The following is a 26048-nucleotide window of genomic DNA, read 5'->3' on the forward strand; positions in this document are numbered from 1 at the left end:
GGAGATGGAGTTGTAACATGTTTTTAGTTCCCATAGCAACGTAAACTTCATGTTTACAGCATCAGTGGGTGAGGTAGCAACGTAAACTTCATTTTGGCAGCGTTGGTGGGAGATGTTTAACAATGACGTGCATGCTCGCGTACATTCATGACATGTCTCTGACTCACTCTGAGCACTACTAACAGCGTGTGCTACTCCTATACTGTTTGTGTACACCACAGACTACATTAGATGTGAAAAAATTCAAAAGCCAAAATGTCAATACTTTTTCGCCTGATGCACAATTAAAGGTAAGTTTATTTACACTGAAGGATCTAACTTAAAAAGCCCTATTGGCCACCACAGCTGCACCTCACACCACAACTCTCACCAACCCATGCTCTTTTAAACACTAATATTCTCTCTTCACACATTCCAACCCATGCTCCGCTCAACAAACTACACAAGGTTTGCGCAACTACAAAGAAGTCATGACATTCCATGGTAAATGCACCATATGTACAGAACCCTCTTAGGGCCCGATCATGAGTTTGGCGGTGCGGTGATGGGTCTGTCCCGCCACCGCACTGCCAAACCTGTGGTGAGGCCACCCGCCAGATTATGAGTTTTCTCGTGTCTGATGGGCTTTTTTTTTTATTTCCCGAGGCGGTGCCTTAAAAAGCAGGCACTGCAATGGGAACGTCAAAAATAGTTCCTGCACGGCATGGACTCAAAAGTCCATGCTGTGCTGGAACTGATGTGCATGCACACAGAGGGTCACATGTTGTGCTCCCTGTGTGCATCCACAGAGCGTGAGGCACTTGGGGCCCTCTATGGCCCCTTTGGTTTCCTCTGCGCCAGGGTTTACATGGAGATGAAACCGCCATGTAAATCCTGGCAGAGAGGAAACTCGTATTATACTTGGCGGGACCACAGCGGCCCCGCCAAGCATATTGCTGCCCCAGGACTGCTGCGCCACCTCCAGGGAACTGTGGTTCCCTGGCAGCGGTGGGCCAATGGCGGTCCCACTGCCCAAGTCGTAATTGGGGGGTCTGGAGACCGGCACAGCCACATCCACGTGAGTCTGGCGGTCCTCAGACCGCTAGACTCGTAATCCGGCCCTTAGTGGGGAGTATAAGGGTATCATTTGTCTGATGGCCATGTGACCTGGATGAAGCCCACTGAGGAAGGACCAAGGTTGGACATGGCTGTGGCCTGTTTTACCTGGAAAGAAATTGATTTGAAGAAGGAAAAAATGGGATACATAAATATGTTTCTACTTAAGCAACATTCCTAGTCTAGCATTTTCTTTGGAAGGTAGGAAAAGTGCTATGTACCTGTATACCAGCTGTTCCCAACAACATTGTTTGTTTGACAGATGCATAGTGTGTCTGCAACAGCAAATCTTGTGTTTATTGTTAAATTATGAACTGATGGAGCAGAGGAGATTTCACCTAACAAATTTCATGAAAAAAAAATATTATGACAACAATTTACGCAAATGATGACAAACGTGTGCTTAGTTCCACGTTTCTGAAAATGACATCAGATACTGCATCGTGAAAGCATGCAGAAGGGAGAATAATTTTAGAAATATTATGGGCTAAATTTCAATAGAGGATGGTTTTTAACAAGCATTAACGAGTGTTAATTTTTATTAATATGAATGTGATATTATTGAAAAAAGAAATGTAATGCATAGTAGATTAAATTACCAGTGAAAAACTATGAAATTGTTATTCCATGTTATAAAGTTTGCACCGAAAATGAAAAAAGAAAAGTAGGTACTACATGGTTTTGTTTAAAAGTGTATTTGTGACACTTTCTCTGACGTGCATTTACTATATATGTAATCCCTGAATTACACTCATACGAAAAGATTAATAACTATTTTCCTATATGCATAACATTGATACTTACAAACGTTTTTAGGAGTACCTTATACTTACAAGAATTAATTATGAATAGATTTGAAATGTTTATTAATGTATTTTCCTATTAAATGAATATCACACTGTTTATTAATGTGTGATTTACGATTCAACATTATTGCTGTGGATTTGCTGTAATTGTTTTACTTAGCCTTCCCCTAATGCAATCCTGAGCTAAATATTCTGTGGCGTATGGGAATATTCAGCAAATTTACCATTTGTATTTGAACCAATAACTGTTTCTTTTTGACAATCTTTGGACAGAACAGTGCGATTGTAACAATTTTGGAACATCCTAGATCAGCTGCTTGGGAATGCTAATTGTCGAACTTTAGCATTACTCCTTCTGAAATATTCCATTGTCCAGCATGACTTATGACTACATGATTTAAGGAAATAACTACATTTTTCTGTATTGTATCCTCAACACTCCTTCATCAACCTCATCTCATATGGATTATCCAATAGGACTGAGTGGTCTGACATTTCTGCTGATGCCATTGTGTGTCACCCCGGAAACTTATGAGGTATAATTGCTCAGACTTTTGGACAGAAGCAGCGGCACCCATTTCCTTGCTTGGGAACGGCTCGATGTTTGGACATCTGAGGACTACAGTAATTTATGACGCAACTCTGCAATTGGCTACCGTCTGCAGTACTAGATCAGAATTGAACTTTTCTGCTGAAGGGTTAATGTTATGCTGCCATGACTTTGCTATTGCAGTCTCGATGACACCCGAACTGGTTACTTTGGACTTTGCTGAAGTTTGGCTCCTCTTACTCCTTACTTCTTATCAACTCAAGTAATTGAGTTGAGGCTAAAACTACCACGGTTGAGGTAGATATGTCCATGAATATTCTTTAATTTCATTGTATCAGAGGTGTGGTGTTAATTCATTAAATACTTTATGCATTTGATATTAGGGTTGTATGAACGTATCAATTTGAATGCTAAATGTTACTTATTCAAATTCTGAATGTCTAAACTTGGAAATTTAACTAAATTCTGCTGATTCTGTTTCGTCATTTCTTTCAGGGTTTGAATTAATTATTAAGTAGACACGTTTCTCATCTGGTAGAGAAGTAAATTGATGATAAGCATTATCCCATTCCTGGTCCTCGTTGAATAATTTTCTATTCTCTGAATATTCCAGTCCCTATCCGCACAGAACAAAATCCATCGTAGGACCAAGTAGTTGTAACAGATAGCAAGAGGTTGAGGAAAATGTTAATAATAAAATAAAAAGAAATAAAGATTAGGCCCAGCATAATGCTACAACAGAACCATTCCCTACATGCTCATTTTGTGGATGAATAAGCAGGCAATAGCTTAGCGCATTGTGCCCCGAAAACGGTACCCTCTTGGGCAATGTCCAGCCGTGTCATGCTATGGAGGGAGCAGGGCACAGAACAATAGTGATTTGCGGTGTGAATTTTGAGGCAAGAGTAGAGTTGGTTAATTCACCCAAATTTGAAGTTTCCAAAACAAAGGTTCTTGCCACAAAAGGCCCATGGAGTGATGAAGGTGCTGGGGATCCTCAGAGATCAGAAAATGCTCTTGGCTGATGTAGCACTGCATGACCTCAGTGCAGCTGGAGGGGATCACAGAGACACTGCAATTTAGAATTTCACTTCCTCCCAAAATTAAAGCAGAATTAAATTAAAATGTATTGTTTTATTACAAAGAACCTCAGTTAGCTGCATCTATGAAAACAGTTACATTTATTGGTTACCCAAAGTCTCTGATAAATCCGGATATTCACGACAAACGCCAGTACAGGAAGTTGTGCTAAACAATTTCGCTCTTCAGTTGTTTAATATTTAGCCACAATTGTTGACATCTTTGTATTTTACAGTAAAATCATAAATACAATCACAAAAATGAACACTAAAAATATCTACTTTTGAAACCATCTTTGGCAGGGAGCTTTATAACACTATACAGTAAAGTGTGCGGGAGACACACTTCACCAAGCAGCCTTTTAAACTCTGTACGCACTATTTCAAAATTGGTTTTTCGAAGACATTCCTAGATAATATTTAGAAGATACATCTTCCAGTTATAGCAATGTCTGAAATACAGATATATAACATGTACAGAGCAGATTTCTTGATGTAGGCTTTGCTTAAATGGTTTTGCTACACATTACCAATTTTCTTTGGCTGGAAAAAGCAATCGAGGCTTTGCCCAATTTGCTGTTGAAAATAAATTGTTATCATTGTGCGATGCTTTTTCTGCCACCAGCAGTTCCTGCGCCTCGTGCATTAATCTGCTGTGACAACGCGAGATAACATTGCACTTGGTCTGCTTTTTCGTTGCTGAAAAGCCATTTCATACTGAATAGTAACTATATTCATCAAACCCAACTTTTCGAGCACGAGAAGTGGAGCAGGTATGAAATAAGTTCTGTCATTGCTAAAAGTGAAAACAGTAGTTTTAATGGGATTTCGAGTTTATATTTATCCTCAGATTTTTATCGTACATTTGTTATTTGTCATGGTAGTTTTATAATGTAAACTTAACCCCATAAAGGGTGTCAGAGCACTATACAATCAAAACAAAATATTTAGAGCATAAATATGTGTGTGTGTGTGTATATATATATATATATATATATATATATATATAGATAGAGAGAGAGGGAGAGAGAGATGTAATCGATCAATATATAGTCTACAGAAGATCTGTGATTTGAAACTTTACTGAATAATAAAACTGTCAATATCGGACCAAATTTCAGCTAGAAATGTATTTCCAAATTCTTGGTCTAGTGCCTGTAAATCAAAATGGAATACCCCCCCACCCCCTGTCCCCCTAGAGATGGTAAAATATGTGGCAGGTTCTGTGCCAAGTTCCTTGCCCAAGTACACAATAGCGACAGCAAGCGACCCCAAATTCAGTGGGGCCATGGCAAACTATTGGAAGCCTGGCAGCAGAATGTTGCAGTGCTGCCGCTTTGATTAGTCTGGTGCGTGGATCTCGGCACAAGTCAGAATAGAGAGGCATACCTCGTATTAATCTTTTTCCACCAAATCTGGTGAGCATGCTTCATGCGTGTAAATCAGTCTTTCAGCATTCCCTGCGTCTATGGCTTTGGCACAGTGCCTCATGTGTTCCTAGGTCCCCTACTAGATAGTGTCTCCTACGCCTACCTCATCAAGGTGGCCTTCGGAGATGGGGTTGGTGGAAGGGGTGATAATGGCTACTTTTGAAACCCATTGAGTTTGCTGTCTGTGGATCACTCGGAGTCACTCTCCACGGAGACTTCCAATTATCACCAACTAAAGTTTAAAGGTCCTCAGAGGTCAGAAGAGCTTTTGGATGTTGATGTTTGCAAACATCCACCTGCTATTTGGAACCTGTGATACTGGTTTGAAATGGTGTTCACACTTGTGAGTGTTTGAATGTGTAAACCAGGTGTACACACTGTGACCAATGAATGTGCGCTTTATTGCTTTACTTTTCACACCGTGCCAATGACCTTTCTTTTAATTTGAGTTTCCTTGTAAGCTGATGCTGCTTTGTATCTTTCACACAAACCTATATCAATACATTATTTTGGTCTGAAATGACGTGCCTGCACACACCATTTTTCCATTTGTATGCATTTAGTTTTTTCGAACATCAGAACTGCTTTTACACGTTGTGCTCTGCTTCAAGCTACCAAGCAAGTCACTGTGTTGCCTTCAAGGAAGTTCCTTCCAAGAGAGGGTATTCAGAGGGCCACCTGAATTCTCTTCTTTGGGTGCTGGTTTTGGTCTACCAGAACTGTAAGTCTCTTGAGATCTAGAGTCCTGGATAAAGGGAGGAACCGCACTCTTCTGGGGTATAGAAATGCCTCTACCCTCATTGTAAAGTGGAGGGAGAACTGCACATAGAAAGGAACACAGAAAGGGCAGAGGGTGAGACGGAGCTTTAATCCTAGCCCTTTTGCTTGGACTGTCATATACTATATATAGAAAGCTAATGGAGGTCAGCTGTTTGGGCTCACCACATCAAAGCACCTCCTGAACCTAGCGCTTGATATTGCTCAAGAAGAACACAAGGCTTCATTTGCAGGGTCTTCAGCTTCAACATGACCTAGACCATTGAAAAAAGTGATTAGAATCTCTATGAACTAGATGCTGCAATACACACTCAAGTCAGTTTTGCTGAAAGAGCGTACGTAAGCAAAAATGAGGTACTGGCATCCAGGTAACCACTAAGTAGAAAAGAGAAACACACAAAAGATGTGATGAAGAGGAGCAAAGAATGTAAGGTACCAACACCATGAAGTGGATTATCAAAGCAGACCCTACACTTGTGTTTTTCTTACTCTATGTCCCTCACACAATAGCGCCTAATTCCTTGGCATCCTAAGGCTCTGCTTTCCTCCCCAGTTTCCTTGGTTATCATCTGAAGAAAGGTCTGAGCCCAAGATTACCGGGCAACCAGAACCAACGCATAACACCTATGCCATGCTTAGAGCCGTGCCTGATAAGACAGCAGTGAATGATCACATTCGCCTGATTTAACACATACAGTTTCATATGAGGTGCCCTTTGTAAGCAAGAGCCTTTAGATCATGGCCTGCAGGGGTGTCATTTGGAGACTACTCAACGTTGCAGCACGTACAACCTCTATGCTGATGCTTGCATGCCCTGAAGACTCTGTGCAATTCATCACAAACTATTGATATTTTAAAAGTAATTTTCTTTTTGTGTGCGATGCAATTTATAGTACCTACTTTTACGCCTTCTAGCATTCACTATTTGTTTTAATGGCGTACCGAGTTCCATTAAGATTTGTAGAGGAAATTTGTATTCATCGTATCTAAGGTTGGATGATTTCGCATCCTGTGGTGTTACTGGGTTATATAGGGTGTTTAGGGAAATTTCTGCAATGTCTGTGGTGTTAGTGAAATTACACAGTGGTGGCCTAGCAGCCCAGAATTTGACTGTTTACTACAGGAGCACTTACCACAGATTATGCCTGCTTCAAATTTCTTCAGAAAACAGTGGCTTGGTTGGCGGCCCACAAATGTTTGGAAAGGAACTTAAAAATAAAATAGAGAATATCCGCCAGATTTTTACTTCTGGAGCGTTCGAAGCAGCGAGTGAGTAAATATGAAGGACAAGTAAACATTAGCATTGTTCAACAGAATTACATAATTTGATATTTACACGCCCCTATTTGCGCGTTCATATTGGCGTAAGCGTCCAAGGCGCAACAAAGACGTCAGACGTCACGTCCCCAAGCGGTGCATGGGGCGCAGGGTCTGGAAAGCACATGTGGTACCGAGGAAGGCGTTTGAGAGGCGCGAGCAGACCCTGGATGGAGGCACTCCTGCTGTACGTTGTACGTATAAATGTCAAACACGCTGCAAGCAGGAACTTAAAACTCTTTTCGCTCCACGCTGTCAATTTTTTCCATGTCACCTTCGCTGTGTAGCGTCCCATAGGAAAAGTTGTTTAACTCGGGCTGTATCGTATCCATCATGTGTTTCCCTGGGGAGAGAAGAAAAGCTTATAAAAACCCTGAAACAGCCAGCATCACATTTTTATTATTATTTTTATTTGCGTAGGGTGAGCTTCTGGCGTGCTACTGTGCTCCTTTGCTGCACTCCGCTTATTGCCATATTCCAGAAAATATTTCAAAAGCAGGTGTAGGCACAATTGGCAACTTGGATGAAAAATCAAGCATCGTAATGTTATTAAGTATGGGAGACGGCTGCTTCCGCTCCGATTACCCGCACACACTTCATTTATTATAAGATGCCCCTGGGTGCAGCGAGGAGACACAGCTTTAATGCTCTCAAACTGTGGTTTCCACACTGCTCCTACATACCAGGAATCTGTCCGCAGGTTATGAAGGCCACTTCCTGGCTGTTCTTGTCTCTGTTTTTAGCAATCAGAAATACTCCAAGGAACGTCAAAAGAAGTCTGCAGAAAAAGTACAACATATTACAAGTGGATTCCCAATCCCTAGTAAAAAGCAAGTGCTTACCAATAATAGAGTGTATCCCACATGCTCAACAACCCCGTCTCTAAGAGTAAGCAGGACTTCAAATTGCGAGATGCAGAAACCCATTTGGGCGTACTTTACAATGGCCCAGGGCGTGTCTGGAGCAGTGCCTTTAAAGTAAATGGCAAGGGGCTGGGTAGGTTTATGGAGAGAATGAAAGGCTGGGTGTGTCACTGGCCTCTGAAACTGCTGTTGCTCACTTTGATTGGCAGGCTGGGGCCTACTGATACAAGCTTTTAAAGGGATACTTGTGTACAGACCTCCAGGAACACGTACCAAATTTTTAGCAGACCTTACAGTTCTCATGGAATCAGTGATAGGTTCACCATACTATACGATTCTTGGGGACTTTAATTTCCCGCTTGAAAACATAGATAACCATGATACAGTCCAACTTATCGCTGACATACAGGCAATAGGACTGCAGCAGTTAGTGAGGGGCCCTACGCACAATGCTGGGCATACACTGGATGGTGTATTTACCAACGACCCCAAAATTGAGACATCATTAATACTTCCTTTGATATGGACTGACCACCAAGCTATAATTTTTAGGATCAAACTGTCACCACTCAAACTTTCCCAGAATAAAGTCCGCCCGCCAGTGGGGGTACGGACTTGGAATAAGGCAGATATGCCGCACTTTATTAATCTCCTGATGTCATCTATCCCAGAAAACACAGGTGATATTGAGACTATGTCCACAAATTTTCAGGAATGGATTGTAAAGGCAGCTAACCAAGTTGCGCCAGAAAAATATTATCGCCCCAATAGAGCTACGCCATCTGCTCAATGGTACTCAGAGGAACTGCGCCTCCAACGTCAGTATTGTAGAAATCTTGAAAGACGCTGGAGGAAACATTACAGTCCTGCGGCTAAGCAGGATTATAGGAGCGCTCTAGCAATCTACAAAAAAGCCATCAACACACAAAAGAATCTTTTCTACACTGGCCAAATTGAACAAGCACACAACTCAGCCAGGATGCTCTTTCAGGTTGTGAATTCTCTTTCTAGTCCTAAGGGACCTATAAGTGAAAACTCGCAGGAACTATGTGATTCACTGGCCACTTTCTTCAAAAACAAGGTGACGGACATTTATTCCACTTTTTCTGATGAACAGGCAAGAAAAGCTGATGCTACACCCGTCATTCATCCAATGCCCAATAATCCCTCTTTTGATAAGTTTCAGCCAGCCACTGAAGCTCAGATCAGTGCGCTGATCTGTAAGATCAAATCAGGTTCCCCACTTGACCCTTGCCCACCTACAACAATGAATAAATTACAGAACGTTATCACACAGCCGCTAACTGAAATATGTAATTCCATATTTACATCTGGTGTCTACCCAGCAAGCTGGAAGAAGGCCATTGTTAAACCTTTAATCAAAAAACCTTCTTTAGACCCCACTATTTCATCTAACTACAGGCCTATTGCCTGTCTCCCTTTTACGTCCAAAATCATAGAGGCAACTATGAATAAACAGCTTTCGGAGTTTATTGAACATCATAAACTCTTAGATGATACTCAGTTCGGGTTCCGGAGGGAACACGGAACGGAGACAGCATTAATAAAAGCCTCAGACGAAATTAGAGAGATTATGGACTCAGGAGGAGCTGCAGTTCTTATTCTACTAGACCTGTCGGCGGCCTTCGACACGGTCGACCACACCATCTTGGTCGACCGTGTCGCAACCTTTGGGATCAATCATCTGGCCAAAGATCTCATAGCTTCCTTTTTAGCCAACCGTAGACAGGCAGTAAAGCTGGGCAATTATTATTCGCCCACCACTGAACTGCCTTGTGGGGTTCCTCAAGGATCCTCGCTAAGTCCTACCCTTTTTAACATTTATGTTTCGGACTTGGCGAGGGTCATCAAATCCCATGGGATGCGCCTAACCACCTATGCTGATGATACCCAGCTTGTGTTGGCGGTGCACAAGAATGGCCCAGTGGTAGCAGCTAGGTTTCAGGAGGGGTTACTGGATGTACAATCATGGATGCACAGTAACTGCCTGAAACTTAATGCGGAGAAAACTGAGGTCATGACTTTTGGCACAATTTCTCCAGAATGGTCTCACATATGGTGGCCTACTCAGATGGGTCCGCCTCCGGTGCCAGCCACCAAGGTCAGGAATCTGGGAGTGATTTTTGATAATAAGTTAACTTTTGGATGCCATGTCAATAAGGTGGTCTCGGCTGCTTTCTTTGTACTGAAGAAAATAAAAAAACTCCTGCCGTACTTACCAGTATCTGCAGGAAAAACGTTAGTCACCACACTAGTATTTTCTAAATTAGATTATGGAAATGCTCTTTTTCTTGGCACACATAAATTCATCCTAAACAAGCTTCAGTCCGTCCAAAACATGGCAGCACGGATCCTGCTTAACATCCCTAGGCGACATCCCACTTCTGCAGCCATACGCCACCTTCATTGGTTAAGGGTTGAGAGCAGGATCAAATTTAAGGCTCTTTGTATAGCCTATAAGGCCATTCATCAGACAGGACCAAAGTTTCTAAAAGAGGCTTTTCAGGTATATACCCCCAAAAAGAATCTAAGATCAGCAGCTAGCTATCTTTTGACTGTCCCCCGCACAAGAACGGCCACCTGGGGTGACAGGCGATTCTTGGTAGCTACGCCGGTGCTCTGGAATTCACTCCCCTTACACATTAAAACCGCTCCCACCCTTATTAATTTTCGTAAATTACTGAAGACCTGGCTTTTTAATCAATAAGAACGTGCTGATCTGTGCTGGAATCTGGAGTATTTCGCTGCGCCTAGACACCTTAGGGTATTAGTTGCGCACAAAAAATCCCATAAATAAATAAATAAATAAATGATTGAGCAACCACGTCGCAGCAGCGTGTACTGTTCTTTTACGTGTGTTAGAAATCAAAGAAAAGAACCAAGCAGCAGTTTTACTAAATCAATGGCCTAGAACAGCCAGTTAGTTGTTTCACCCTGAACCGAGCATTTTGGATTACTTCCCGGGCCTTTCAAACTCTCTGTCTTGTCAGCCTCGAACTGAAGTGCCGACCTGAGCTGCTCTACCACAGGAGCTACCACAGATTAGACTCTAATCATTAGAGAGTAACGGTCCGGATCTTCCGATTCCAAACAACAGGAGCCAGTGCAGCTAAAACGCACCTCTAGCCGACCCCATCAAATTAAATTAAAAGTAGGTTTTATTACAGTTACGTTTATTCATTTTATTGTGCTACATATGTTTTTTTAAATAAAGGCGTGTGCGCATAGCTTCACTAAATGAAAGTTAATTGAATCATTTTCATTTTTTTGTTTGAATATGTTTATTGCAAATTCTTTAGGTACCATACAACATTACACATAAGTAAACGTAAAGAATACACAGTGCCGCAATGAAAATTGTTCGTCCTAGCTCTGTGCCGACAACATTATACATAAAAGAGCCCAATAGTAAGGATCAGGATAAAGACAATGTAAATGAAGCAGCATGGTTGAGGCAATATAGTTTGGCTTACATGCAAAAGAATAATATTCTATAATTGCAGCACTAGGTGACGGAGAAAGTTTAAACTGTTTCCTGGTGGCATCGCAGATTTGTTCATCGGATGTGCAAATGGTGTTGAAACAGCAAAGCTAGAGGAAAAGGGCCTAGAAATAGCTCACCATATATCCAAAGCCATTTATCAAAGCAATTAACTATAAAGAACAATCCAACAAATTCTAGAAACAAAATAGCGGGTGGTGTCTAATAACAAAAGCCAGTGTGTGTGTGATGGTCATGGGGTAGGCAACAAGTAGGTCCATACTGCCTCTTCGTCGGTTATGAGGGTGTAAAGTGTAGGGGTAGGCGCATGGGCGTCTCTTCGGGAGGAGGGGCGATGGAGGAGGGGGGGGGGTGAGTGGTCACACTATGCCGTTCTGCTGGCATATTTGGTGATAGGATGCTAAGATGACATCCCAGTCCAGAGCTATTGGGAACTTACGGAGTCCCGCTGTCTCTTCTCTATGGAGCGCCACACTCTCTGCCCTTGCCCAGTTATCCAACGAGTTACGCCAGTGTATTGGCTGGGGGGGAACAGCATGTTTCCAGCGCTTAGTAATGAGGCATTTTGCCGTGATCAGCCCTAGATCCCAGTACCTCGCCTGAACTTTCGTCTGTTTCGTCCTCCTAAATAAGCCCAGTGGGCAAGCCTCCCATGTAAACAGCAAGCTGCCCCCCGTTGCCTTTGCCAATGTCTCTGACACTGCAGTCCAGTAGGTGTACAATGAAGACATGCCCAAAGGATATGTAGGAACTGCGCATCTACAAGTCCACATCTGGGGCACGCTGTTGTGGTAAGCCCAAAGTACCGATTAATCTTATCAGGGGACAGGTACGCCCGGTGTACAATGTAATAGTGTATGATCTTGAAGCGTGCGTTGCGCGGTATATTCCGTGTCCCAGCCAGTATTTGTGTCCACTCCCTGTCAGTCCAATCCCAGCCCCTATCTGCTGCCCATTTGTCTCGCAGACGCTGTGGGGAGAATTGTATATGTGTGTGCAACGCTTGGGTGAGCCAGTGCACTATGTGACAGCCATTGCCCATCACATGCAGATACTGAATGAGGACGTGTGTCGGTGGCTCATCCGCTAGCGGGCCCCAGGCCTGTGTCAGCGTATGTAGGAGTTTTGCATGGGTTAAGAATTGCCTGGCTGGCAGTCCTGTGTTGTCCGCCAGTGCCGCGAAAGGGAGTAGCGCACCGTCCGCAAAGAGGTCCCCCAGCCCCTCTAGACCAGCCGTCTCCCAAGTGTCTAACATTGGTGACGCAAATGTACCTCCCTCCCAAGGCGTGCCAAGTAGTGGTAGATTGGGCGCGTAGGGTTTCATTACAGTGGTAAGTTTTAAGCTTCTTGTGTAACATTTTCTCGCCACCGCTAGATGTAGCTGGTCCAGAGAGCGGATTCTAGACAAGGGGTGAAATAGTGCATGTATCTGCAGGACTGTCATTACGGCATCTTCCGAAGCTGTATCTTCCAAATTCCTCCCACTCAACCAGTGGGTAACCCATTGTAACTGCGCTGCCAGGTATTACAGTTCGTGATTAGGTACCGACAGCTCACCGCTCTCCGCTGCCGCATAGAGGATTTTCAGCGCAACCCTGGGTCGCCCCCTGCTCCAGATCAACCACCTGGTCAGGGTTTCCAGTTCACGGAAGATGCGGGCCGGGACATACACTGGCAAATTCGCATAGAAGTACAGTAGCCGAGGTAGAGCCACTGCATTCGCTAGTGCAATGAGGCCCGGCACATTGAGCAGAAGTGTTTGCCAAAAGGAGACTTGTGACGTAAGAGACAATATAGTCCTTGTTAGGTTACCGTCTAGTATGTCAGCAGGCTCACGGTAGATCTGTATTCCTAGGTATCAGAAGACTGTCGGGTACCAAAGGAGTCGTTCACCCATTACAGTGATCTCGCACTCCGGGGTCTCTGCAGCAAAGGAATATACACCTGATTTCGCCCAGTTAACACGGAGTCCAGACATATCACCAAAGGCACTGAATATGTCAGTGAGTGCGCTTGGGAAGCGGGTCAGATCTTTAACATAGATTAGTAGATCATCCGCATATAGGGATACCGAATGTATCCCATATAATTGAATCATGTTCATGTTCGTATAAACGTGTAAGCCATCTGATGTGTGACCTGAAACTGGGCGGTGCGTGGGTGTGCACTGTATATGGGTTCTAAGTGCACCCAGGGCTTTTGGGATATGAACATCAAAAGGAAACGTGTGTAGTGTAGTTCCTATATTCCCAATAGGCTCTGCGCATTGGAATAACAAACGATAGTGTAGACGTAGGACTGAGGTCGACTAGGTCTCTATTGACTATGTTAGACTTAATTATGAATGCCAGCTAGCTCAGAGGTCACTAGAAACTTTCTCGAGTGAACAGGAAGGTATTAACTTTCCTGAATAGACAAGAAGGGATTCGTTTCTGACAACCGCATAAACATGACAACTATGCTCCCCCAGAATAAGGAGTATATCTCCAGAGTCGCGGAAACAATAGATAACTATTTCACTCAGTCAATCGTGCATGCTTAGTTTCAACAGGAGTGCAGAGAAATAGAGAGACAGGCGTTTTCAATAAAAGTGGCTATTTATTGAGCAGTCTACTTTCTCACGCAAGAGAAGTGAATTGCTACAATTGCAATACTTGTCATAAAGTAAAGTGCGTACAGTAAAATGAGTATTATGAAATAATACTATAAAAGCATGTATATGGTTTCTAAGCCATAAGATACTTAAAATGGATAAACTACATACAACGATAAAATAATGACTAAACGTACTCAACAGGTGTTTCTAAGATACGCCTACCCCAGTGTACCTAACCTAAGCCTAGTACAGGGAAGGAGTAGAGGAGTTACATTTTATGCCAAGAATCTGAATCAAGAATTTTCTGTGGGTCTAATCAGCTCCGTACCTTGGTTATAGAATGAAGGAGGTCTTGTATCTCTCTCAGGACTCGATTTCCCAGCGACCCGCGAGGGTGACCGGAAAACACTGGAGCTGGATTTCTCGACAGAAGAAAGGACAGCGTCTCTCTCAGTGCGTCAATGGGAGGGTTTGCTTACTTCGGCACTCGCATCAGCAGGGCGTCGGGCAAGTAGATAGCCGATCTGCTCCAAACCACCTGGAAGGTGCCGAGTTTGACGTAAGGTAGGACATAAGACGCACTAAGAACTCGCAGTTCTTTCAGGACTCCAGGAGTTCTAGGACAAATCAATACAGAAGCAGGGGGAATTCCCGGGCTGCTGGAGGCTTGGTTTGTTTAAGAACACGTTGTGCTTTCTAGGAGTCTATGGGAGTAGCCTTGCCGTATTTGGACTGCATTGGCTATGTCTTAATATGGGTATTATTCTTATGCCTGTATAAGGGTATGATTTGATATAACCACATAAGGGCATGAAATCGGGAATATTTACTAGTCCTAGAATCATCTACAACACGTGGGCCCGTCTCGCAGCAGAACGAGGGTTCCTTGGTGCACAAAATTTGTGTGTGAATAACTGAGTGCACCCCACTGATGCAACCAAGCAGCGGGAATTTGTAAACAGAGAGGCCTACTCCATAGGGAAGGAAGGGAGGGCCTCACCAGCTAGAGGCAGTGAATGTGGGGATGGACTGCGATAAAAGGGAAGGGAGAGCACGCTTGTATGCTTGTGTGTGTGAGGCGGCAGAGTGAGGAGGGTGAATGATTGAGAGAGAGAGAGGTGGGGGAGAGACTAAAGGGCAGAAGTGAGGGAGCCAGGGAACAATATTGAGAGATATACAGAAGATAGAGAGAGTACAGGGCACGAGAGAGGTAGACAGACTGGGAGAGCTGGGAATAGAGACAAGAGAGCAAGAGAGATTCTAGGGGGCACCAGAGGGAGAGAGGAAAGAGATGGGGCAGAGCGAGAGTGTAGAGGGCAAGAGAGGCAGCCAGAGAGAGAGGCTGTGCCTTGTTAAATAAGATTGCAAACAAGTCTGTTGGCACATTGTTCAGAAGCTGCCCTGAAGGATTGCTGTTCCGCAATGATGAAGCAGCCAAGCACATGTGCAGATGGAGACCTGCAGTGTAACTGAAGGGCACTTTCTCCACTTGGCGTTTAGAGAATAACATGGGACCCTATGTTTTGCTAATGAGGTGATTAAACTGGGCAGAGAACACTATCAGTTAAAGCATGATTTTCATAGCGCTCCACTGGTTTCAAGGCACTAGAATTGGGTCACCCAGCAACCTTCTACGAAGACCCACCGTCCCACAAATATAACAGACAGTATGCACTGCACAAAAAGCATTTCCAATGCTTACACACACACTTTTCTATAACCGGTCACTTCAGGATTGCATTGTGATCAAAAGTAGGCACAGGCTATACTGAATAATCAGCTATGTATGTCATCGTATGAAATGTCTTTGCTGATGTCAGAACTACACTTTCACAATTGCCTTATTAAACTTCTTGTTTGTTAAATGCTTTAAAATGCACCATTTGCCTAAGCTTTTTTCATTTTTTTGCAGGGGGATAATCCCCTCAGATCCCCATTATGACAGTCTAGCTTCCTCACTACAGGTGACTGATCCCGAACTTTTACGCCCTACCACTTTCAAATGTCGCCAGCCACCCCTGCGTTCAGTCGATCATTATCGTTTGCCCAAACGTGAGTGCTGGCTTTTGCCACATGACTCAAGATACACCCCACTGATGAGAATCAACAAAGTCAAAACATGGATGACGTCACTTGCATTCCTATACAGAGTGGATGTGGTCCTGCCAGTATTGCCAGAGTGAGGAAACAAATACCTGGAATAAGGATCAGAGCAATTGTCAGTGGTTGAGACTAATGCAAGCATCCTTACTTTGTTTTGCTCACATCTTCCAGGGTGCCAGAAATAATATGAATTTTAAAGCGATGGCCTATCAGGGCTGCTACTTAATGAAAACCCCACAGGAAGGATTAACAGTGCTCCGAATGGTCGGCATGCTGGGAAACACAGATTCTGCCGTACGACGACTTAAAGCTATGTATATGTTCAAAAACTGTCAACCCTGTTTCACCATATGATGTACGAAGCTTCTGTTTTTCAATAAAAATTGTTAAAAAAAATAAAGAAATGCTCATTGTGCCCGGATAATGTTCACGGTTCATGACTGTTGTACATAATTCCAGCCCTGGCGTCGGGTACTTATTATTTATCACAGGACTCATATTGCAGTTACCCATTATTTTACAGATACATCACTTTTTTAGTGTCTACATTTTTACAGCATCATTTTTCAAGCTGCAGTAACGTACATAATGGTGGTCCCAGAGCTTGATCACAGGGCCCTTCAATGTAAGACATTTCCTCAAGGTATTGAAAGCAAGAATCTCAAAACTATTGAAGAAGCACCTATATATTTTTCATCAATGAGATGTCAGTTTTATTTATAAATACACTTGAATTCACTGCTATTTAGCCAACACATGTTTCACGACACTATCGCTTCTTCAGGGCTCAAAGCCGTGCCCTAAACGCGCCTCGTCAAAGTACATAGTGCCTTATGAATCACAAATAAATACATATTAATAAATTATTCTTAACAGTTTCACCATTTCTATGAGCTGTACATAACAAGTGTGAAATTGTCCCCGTGTAAATGCATTGATAATAGACAGGTGAATCGATGCAAGGAGCTGAAACATAGGACCAAAGGTCTTCATCGTAGTTGAAAGAACGCGCGCGTGTGACACTGCGGAACCCACAGCCATGTCCTCACAGAGAGGAGCTGGGTTCAGGTGGAGGTGGGAAGAGTTTCTTGCAGACTGAAGGGCTCCAAGTCACCTCTGAGTGACAGTCAAGCTATTAATAGGAGCTGAAATATTGATACCTGCCAGAGGAGAGGTGTAACTTATTCCTGCATTGACATTCTGTAGGGCATGACAAGAGGACAGCAGCATTCCCAAGGGAGCAGTGACAGATGGAGCCATGACCTCTCCACAGAGTACAAGAATAAACGCACAGGGATGGGGAAAGCGAAGCGCGTGCCTAGAACCACCCCGCTGGTACTCATGGCGCAGGAACAACAATGAAAGGGTGAGAAGAATACATGTTCAAGGACAGCGGGGGGCAGGATCATGGCAGCATTTTCACCAGGAGCGAAGGAAAGGTGTAAGGAAAAGATAAAACGTCACTGCATGCCACACCGCAGCACGGTAGGTAATCTGGGGGCGCATCCGCACTTTGGATTCAGGCCACAGTCCCATCAATGTACTCGCCACACAACTCTTTGCAGCTGTACATTCATTGAGATGGTCAAGGAAACAGAGAGAAATACAGACATCTGTTTACAACAGGAGAGATGCACCTACAAATGTGCAGCAGCATTCTGGCCTCAGGTCCTGATTCACAGATGGGACCTATTGACGGGGGAGGGCCAGGAGCACGTGCAGAGCTGGGCTCCATTTTCAAGCTGGCCCTCCATGCGTAATAGAGCTGCAACATGCACCCGCTGGGCTGTGATGCGCGGGCTCACATGAGTCCCAGGGTGTGGTGACGTGGGCTGCAAGAATCCTGACTTAAAGACTCCCTTTTACTGTTGTTTCCAGTCTAATAAAGAGTAAATGAAAACATGGGGCCTCATTTATGAGAAATGACGCATTGCTGCGTAAAAGCAGCGATGTGTCACTTCTCAGTGCGCACTCCTTGCGACATACCTGATGCGTCATATTCAATGTATGACACATCATGTCCGAAGGAGTTACAGATACGTCAGTATTTCTGACGCATCTGTAAGCGCAAAAGTGACGCATTGCTGGAGTGTGTCACAAAAGTGACGCAACTCCAGCAATGCGTCCTTTCACATGGGGCAAGCCCCATGTGAAAGCGCCTGCATCAGTCTTACACCTGCTGTGAGGCAGGCGCAAGATTTTGACGCAACGGCGTCCTAGAAGTGACGTAGTGAAATGTCATAGATTTCACTGCGTCACTTCTACGAGGCTTTTTGCGGGTGAACGCCACCCCTGCATACATTATACCTGACGCAGGTCTAATGTAGCGCAGGGGTTTACAAAGTGACGCATCTGCTTAGATGCGTCACTTTGTAAATAGTGCGCAACCAGAGGCATGTTTTACGCCTCTGATGCATCACAAAAAAGTAACGCATCGGAAGCGCAAAACTGGCGCAAGGCCTCATAAATGAGGCCCCTGGAGAGGCCCTCTTTGATTCCTGCATCCCAGACTGACATCTTGTGAGTTTTAAGTGAAGTCTCCTGTCTGTTTAATAAGGAGGCATCGGGGAGAGCCTGAAGGGCACGTGGGGGCTCATGATAAAAAGGCCTTTTGCAGTCTCAAACCCTGCAGTTCACAAAAATTACAGGGACTGCAGCCAGAAAAGTGCTTTTTGCTGAATACGACTTTTCGACTCAAGAAAGGGGCATGAAAGGGCACAGCCTACTTGGCAGCCACAATGGGATGTATCAATGGTTTGTGACTAAATTTGTGGTTGCAGAACATTAGTCAGATAACGCGCCCTGACCTGAGGTGGTATCTGATGCCTGAAGGGGAATCTTTCTTCATGGGAAGGCTTCCCTTTAAGGATCGTGTCAGGTGGGCTTAAAGAGAAGGAGGAGGGAGAATTAGGAGTAGGACCACTGCATGCGCTCCAGGGCCACTGCACGCTCCGCCCGGTGTCTTTCAAATCAGGAAAGATTTTTTAAAGCAGCACCTCTCCTTTTAATGGACACAGGCTGCTTCTAAAACATGTTTCTCGTTTGGGAACGCAAATGCCAGGATGGTGGTCAACTGTTTGTTTCAGGCCTCCCTTCATTCACATGTTTTAGAAAAACAATGGCTCTTATGTGGCCAAAAAGGTCCAAGGAAAGAAGCGGTGTCAGAATTAGTGACAATGAGCTAGAGTCGAGATAGATAATATATATCTCAGGGAGCGATAAGTAATATGAACGGACATGTAAGTCAAAATAACGTTTATTTATTTTATGAAATTATGTAATAAGAATGTCAGGTGCTCACATAGTAAAGTGACAACAAGCGTGACTTGCTAAGTGGGGTTGACTTTAAAATATAAACATCACATTGACAACACATAGGAGAACTCCTTAAGAATAAATTATACAAAGTGTACAGAGTTCTTGTTGTAGGGGGTCGACGACATTTCGATCTCAGGTATTCAAGATCATCTTCAGGACATAGCAAGTATGTTTTTCTAAAACATTAGTCTAGCCCAGGTTCACTTATTGAGGTCCCCCTGTTTTCCCTACTGCCTCCCTTCATTCACAGGATGTCACAAAGTATGACCTTCCAAATTATTATTCATAAGGAAGAGCATTTTGCAATATTGTATTGTAATTGCATTTATATATAGCGCTTACTACCCCTGACAAGGCATCAAAGCGCTTTTTCGGCGAGTAGTATGCTACTCCGGAACCCATAAAGGATTAGTGTTGAATTAGTATAGTGAAATATGAAAGTAATTTGAGTGGGGGATAGGCTAGTCAGTTATTTGGATTCAGAAAGATAGCGGCAGGATAGAAGAGGGAAAAAAGGTTTGTATTTATATGGAGCTTGTTACCCCTGATGGGGTGTTGAAGCACTTTTTTGGCGAATAGCACGCTACTCCGGAACCCATAAAGGATTAGTGGTGAATTAGTATAGTGAAATATGAAAGTAATCTGAGTGGTGGATAGGTTAGTCAGTTATTCAGATTCAGAAGTATAGCGGATGGATAGAAGAGTGAAAAAGGTTTGCATTTATAAAGCGATTGTAAACCCTGCAGGGTTGAAGGGCTTTTTTTGCGAGTAGCATGCTACTACTGAACCCATAAAGGATTAATGTTGAATTAGTATAGTGAAATATGAAAGTAATTTGAGTGGTGGATATGTAAGTCAGTTATTTGGTTTGCGAAGGGAAGGGGAGGGATGGAAGAGGGAAAAAGGTCAGCATTTATATAGCGCTTGTTACCCCTGATGGGTGTTGAAGGGCTTTTTTGGAATGTAGCACACAACTACGGAACCCTTAAAGGATTAGTGTTGAAAATTAGTATATGCTGTGGTGGAAGTTACATCCCTTTTTCTCCAGTATTAGGGGTGTCTTTCATAGATTCACATGCCTGAATCATTCCCCGTCGTCGGAGTGGGAGCCCACGGTACATAAAAAAGCAGTAGAATATACCATTTGCACATAACAAATAACAGTATACCCAACCAGGAAGTAAAGTAGCCCCAGCTACAGTAAATAAAACTTCCACTTTAGAGGCTATCCAGGTCATTATGTATAGACCAAACTGCAGCCAATCAGGCCACAGCTCCCACCAGAATGCTCTCCCCAGAGACCCAGGCTCTCAGATTTTTTACCGCACGTCGTGTGATAGGGAGTCCCTCTGAGCTCTGCTCAGTTCTTTCTCTACTTGTAAAGATTTCCATTTTTACAATGTCTACTTCAAAGTCCCTGTTCAGGACCTGTGATTCTTGCGGAAAAGCGAGGCTGTTTAAGGAAGATCCACACACTCGCTGCATCTACTGTTTGTACCCTGACCATCAGGCTAAGGAGTGTAAGATCTGTCGCAAATTTCCTCCTAAGACCCTCAGGGATAGAGAGGGTCGCCTGCTGCTGTGGCTTCAGCGAATTAAGGATAAAGATGCGCCACTTTCTGAGGTAGGAAGTTTTGCCTCAGAGTCATCTAAGGGATCAAAGAAGAAGAGGGCTGAGAGTGCTGTGCCTACTCCTAAGGCTAAAGTGGCGAAGCAGACCCAGATCGCTTCAGATGCTGGTTAGTCTTCTACTTCTAAAAGTAAGAAATCCTCTGAGAAGTCTGTGAAGCTTCCAGACTCAAAAAGGACAGAGACTTTAGTGTCTCCTCAGAGACCTGTGACTAAGGCACCATCAGCTCTGCCAAATTCCAGTCAGGCTGCCTCTGCTATGACGTCTACTATGACTTTCTCCTCACCTAAAACGTCTATGGTGATGTCCTCAGCCTCCTCTCCAACTTATGTTCATGTCCAGATTCGTCCCATCTCGTCGACGAAGATTGTCACACCCCTCGTCGACGATCAGACGTCGACGAAAATGGAACAATCGTCGAAAAAACCCTCGTCGTCGTCGACGGCCTTTCCGTCGACGAAGAAGACCTTGCCGGCGTCGACGTCATCGTCGACGAAGATACCGTCGACGGACTCTTCGACGACGAAAAAGACCCCGTCGACGGACACGTCGACGAATGCGTCGTCGACGAAGATGAGAATTGTCTCGTCGACGGCCCCGTCGACGAAGAAGATAGCTCCGTCGACGGTTCCCTCGTCGGCGGCGAAATCCACCACGTCGACGAAAATAACACCGCCTCTGAAGTCGACGGAACTGTTGTCTTCAACGACGAAGACGACGTCACAAGGCTCGGATTTACCACTACTACAGGACAATCCAACCACACCAAAGCTGTCGTCTTGTACAGACCTGCAGGTATGGTCAGCAAAAACCACTGCCATACCCCTACCATCTCCAGCCACAACTGGCGGCTCTGTTGCAGAAACGGTCATCTCAATCCACATCTTTGTCGCCACTCCAAATGCCTGACAGGCTCTTAGATTCTGAGGAAGGATCTGGTGATGACATGTTTCAAGCAGCTGAAAGTCCTTCTGACTTACTTATACAGGTTAAGGATCAGGAGGATGAGGAACAGCAAATTCAGGCGCCTACACTGGTGAACACACCAGCGCCAGGGATGCAAATGCCAATGGCACTTTTTGAAAATTTGCAGTATATGTTAAGCGATTATTATCGCCGCTTCCCGCCCTCGGAGTCGGGCGATTCTCGTATCACTTCCCCACAGCCTCAAGTAACTCAAAATGCAGGGGCTGTTATGTCGGAAGAGACCGAGCATGCCCGGCCTTCAACACCACTCTCCTACCACCAACAGGAGGATGACAATTCTGATGAGGAAACCCATGAGGAAGGGGAATTGGATAAATCGGACTCGTCGGAGTATGAAGATTATCAAGCAGATACGCCATCCCCTGATGAACAACCGAAGGCTGAGTCACCACCGGTGGATATAGCGAACTTCCATAGGATTATGGACAAAGCTACTAAAAGGTTTCTTATTTCCATGGAGGCTAAACAAGATGAATGTTTTCTGTACGATTTTAAGACTTTATCTCAGAAACAGAGTTGGTCTATTCCCATTATAGACTTTATCTGGAAAGAAGGGCTTAAGATCATGGCCACGCCAAACTCTTCTCCTGCGGTATTGCCGCGAGTAGATAAAAAATATAGGGCACCCGCCTCTTCACCTGCTTGTCTCATCGGTCAGGCAAAGACGGACTCAGTTATTGCGCAGGCAGCTCAAAAGAGGGCAAGGAACCCGTCAACTCAGATCTCGATTCCTACGGACAGGGACGGGAGACGCCTCGATACCATTGGAAAAAAGGTATCTACTATTGCGGCCACCACAGTTAGAGCTGCGAATTCGTTAGCAATTCTCGGCAGGTATGATAGACAAATGTGGTCTGACATATCGCCATACATCCAGAAACTGCCTGAGCCAGACCGTTCTGAGGCCACAAAAATTTTGCAAGAAGGCGAATGTGCTTCGTCTGAAATCATCGATGCGGCAGTGGATGTGGCGGCCACAGGATTCAGACAATTAGCAGGGGCTGCAGTGCTTAGAAGAGAGGGATGGTTAAAATCTACGTCCTTTAGACAAGAAGTACAACCCAAGGTTTTAAATATGGCTTATGACGGCGAGTTCCTTTTTGGCACACATGTGGACGAAGCTTTACAATCCATTAAGAAGGATACGGAAACCGCACGATCGTTAGGTACTCTGCAGTACCGTAAATCTTCCTTTCGTGGTGCTAAAGGAAGGGGTAACTTCTCCAGTAGAGGAGGATATTACCAGCAACGCCCATATTCTAACAACCAAAGCAACCAAAGGTACCAGCCTTATAAACAACAACCTTATGGCCAAAGACGAAGTAATTATACGCAGTCCTGAGGGAAAACAACCTATCGAGGCAGGGACAACGCCAACAAGAAGTGAGAAGAGCATCCTGCCACCACTTTGCCCCAGCCAGAAACAAATTGGAGGAAGAATATCCCTGCATTACTCACAATGGTCAAATATTACCACAGACAAATGGGTCTTGGATGTAATCTCAAAAGGCCACATATTGGAATTTGTATAGACCCCTCCAAATTCACCCCCAAAAGGACCGCCCCCAGCACACCTCAGGGAGCTGTTCATCCAAATCAATGCAATGATTCAAAAAGGGGCAATCGAGAAAGTGCCTCAACATCAGAGAGGAAAAGGATTTTACTCTCGTTTTTTCTTGATACGCAAGAAATCGGGGGAATGGCGCCCCATCCTCGATTTGCGTGCCCTCAACAAATAAATCAAGAAGTTAACGTTCAGAATGTTGTCACTCCAAGAGATCCTCCAGTTTCTGACGGAAGGGGACCACATGGCAACACTGGACCTTCAGGATGCTTACTTCCACGTACCCATCTTCCCCAGGCACAGGAAGTTCCTAAGGTTCAGAGTGGCTGGCAGGGACTTCCAGTTCAAGGTCCTTCCCTTCGGGCTACGTTCGGCCCCGAGAGTATTCACAAAAATGTTGGCACCGGTGGCGGCCCACTTACGGTTGCAGGGGGTTCAGATATACCCATATCTGGACGACTGCCTTATCAAGGCCAATTCCTATGCCACCGCAAGCAGACATATCCAGACATGCCTTTGCCTGTTTTCAAAGTCTAGGTTTCTCAATAAACTTCAAAAAATCGGACCTGATACCATCTCAAAGGACGTCTTTCCTGGGAGCAACTCTGGATTCCAAACGTGCTCAAGTCTTCATTTCAAGCGAAAGACAAGCAAAGATTCAGGAAATGGCGATTGCTCTCCTCAGAAAAAAGTGCGTTTCAGTTCGGAGATTCAAGTCTTTCCTAGGGATGTTATCATCGTGCATCCTCCTATCTCCAAACTGTCGTCTGAGGATGAGACCACTACAAGAGGAACTCAGCCTCCAATGGGTGCAGGTGTCGGGTTCATTCGAAGATATCATCGTCTTAACACCTCGGATGAAGCATGCAATCCTGTGGTGGACTCAAGAACGCAACCTGCAAGTAGGCTGTGCCTTTCTCGCAGAAGTCCCCAGTTTCATCGTAACCACGGATGCCTCGCTAGAAGGTTGGGGCGCTCACCTTCAAGGGATGACGATCAGTGGCAAATGGAACATACAGCAAAGGAAATGGCACATCAATTTGTTGGAACTGAGGGCCATTTTCCTCGCCCTCAAATCCTTTCAAGCGACTCTGTCAAACTCGTCCGTGTTGATCCGAACAGACAACACGACGAGCATGCATTACCTGAACAAACAGGGGGGCACAAGATCCGCCCGGTTGTCCCAGCAAGCTCAGGAAATCTGGAATTGGGCTCTGGCACACAACATCAACTTGACAGCAGTCCATGTCCCAGGAGTAGTCAATGTGCTAGCAGATTCCCTGAGCAGATCCAAATGCAGCACTCACGAGTGGGAACTGCATCAACCAGCACTAGATCGAATTTTCCAGAGATGGGGTCGCCCCGATCTCGATCTGTTCGCGACCTACCACAACAAGAAATGTATTAATTTTGCGAGCTGGAATCTTGCGGGGACGCTCTCTCAATGAACTGGGAACGGCTCTTTGCCTACGCCTTCCCTCCGATTCCATTAATTCCCAAAGTCATCAAGAAAATGAGGAGGCAACCGTGTCGTATGATTCTAATCGCTCCACGGTGGCCCCGGCAATATTGGTTCACACAGCTTCTTCTCCTCTCAGAGTGCGAACCATTTCAACTGCCTCAAATTCCGGATCTTCTGACACTCCAAGACGGCAAAATATATCATCCAGACCATCATTCTCTGAAATTATCAGCTTGGCTCCTCAACACCATGAGTTTGCACACTTGAACATTCCACAAGACTGTCAAGAAGTCCTGAACAATGCTAGAGCACCTTCTACGAACAGAACTTACAGGCTTAAATGGAAGCGTTTTTGTGCTTGGTGCAAAACTATGGATTTACATCCTATGCATGCTGAACCAGACAGGATTCTACCTTTCTTTTTACATCTGGCTAAATCAGGCTTGGCACACTCAACACTTAAAGTGTTTTTAGCGGCTATATCCAGATACCGCCAAGACGGTACGAATTCACTTTACTCCTCAAGAATAATCCAGCAATTCTTTAAAGGTTTATTTCGTATGTTTCCACCAGTACGTCGGCCACCTCCATCCTGGCACTTGAATATTGTATTAGCTCAACTCATGCGCCATCCTTTTGAGACGATTCATAAAGTTGATCTGAAGTTCATCACGTGGAAAGTTGCATTACTGCTGGCATTAACATCAGCCAGAAGGGTCAGTGACATGCAGGCGTTTACATCAAAGCCACCTTTCTTGCAATTCACGAATGACTCGGTGGTGCTACGCACCAACCCGAAGTACATGCCCAAAGTACCATCGGATTTCCATCTGAATGAGCCAGTCATACTTAAGACGTTTTTTCCAAATCCGCAGACACCAGCTGAACAAACTTTACACTCGCTAGATATCAAACGATGTCTTAAGTTCTATCTTTCCAGGACAGCTG

At 44.5% G+C, this 26048-nt stretch overlaps 1 protein-coding gene across 2 annotated transcripts in view; it reads right to left on the reverse strand.

Annotated features, from left to right (window-relative positions):
- Nucleotides 1-3565: 3565 nt before the first annotated feature.
- NIPAL2 (NIPA like domain containing 2) overlaps nucleotides 3566-26048 on the reverse strand; it is a 590087-nt gene continuing 567604 nt past the window's right edge. The window contains exons 10-12 of one of the 2 annotated variants that reach the window (XR_015309920.1): nucleotides 7738-7832; nucleotides 5078-7397; nucleotides 3695-4876 (exon numbers count right to left, since the gene is read on the reverse strand). Coding sequence is in view for 1 of the 2 variants with exons in the window: in XM_086966045.1 (XP_086822171.1) it covers nucleotides 7285-7397; nucleotides 7738-7832 (208 nt within the window). In the remaining variant the exon portion in view is untranslated. Of the gene's footprint in view, nucleotides 7398-7737; nucleotides 7833-26048 lie in introns of both variants that reach the window. The other variant, XM_086966045.1, reaches the window with a different exon arrangement.

Source organism: Lissotriton vulgaris, chromosome 4_1 (assembly GCF_964263255.1).
Source record: "Lissotriton vulgaris chromosome 4_1, aLisVul1.2, whole genome shotgun sequence".
NCBI classification, from domain to species: Eukaryota; Metazoa; Chordata; class Amphibia; order Caudata; family Salamandridae; genus Lissotriton; species Lissotriton vulgaris.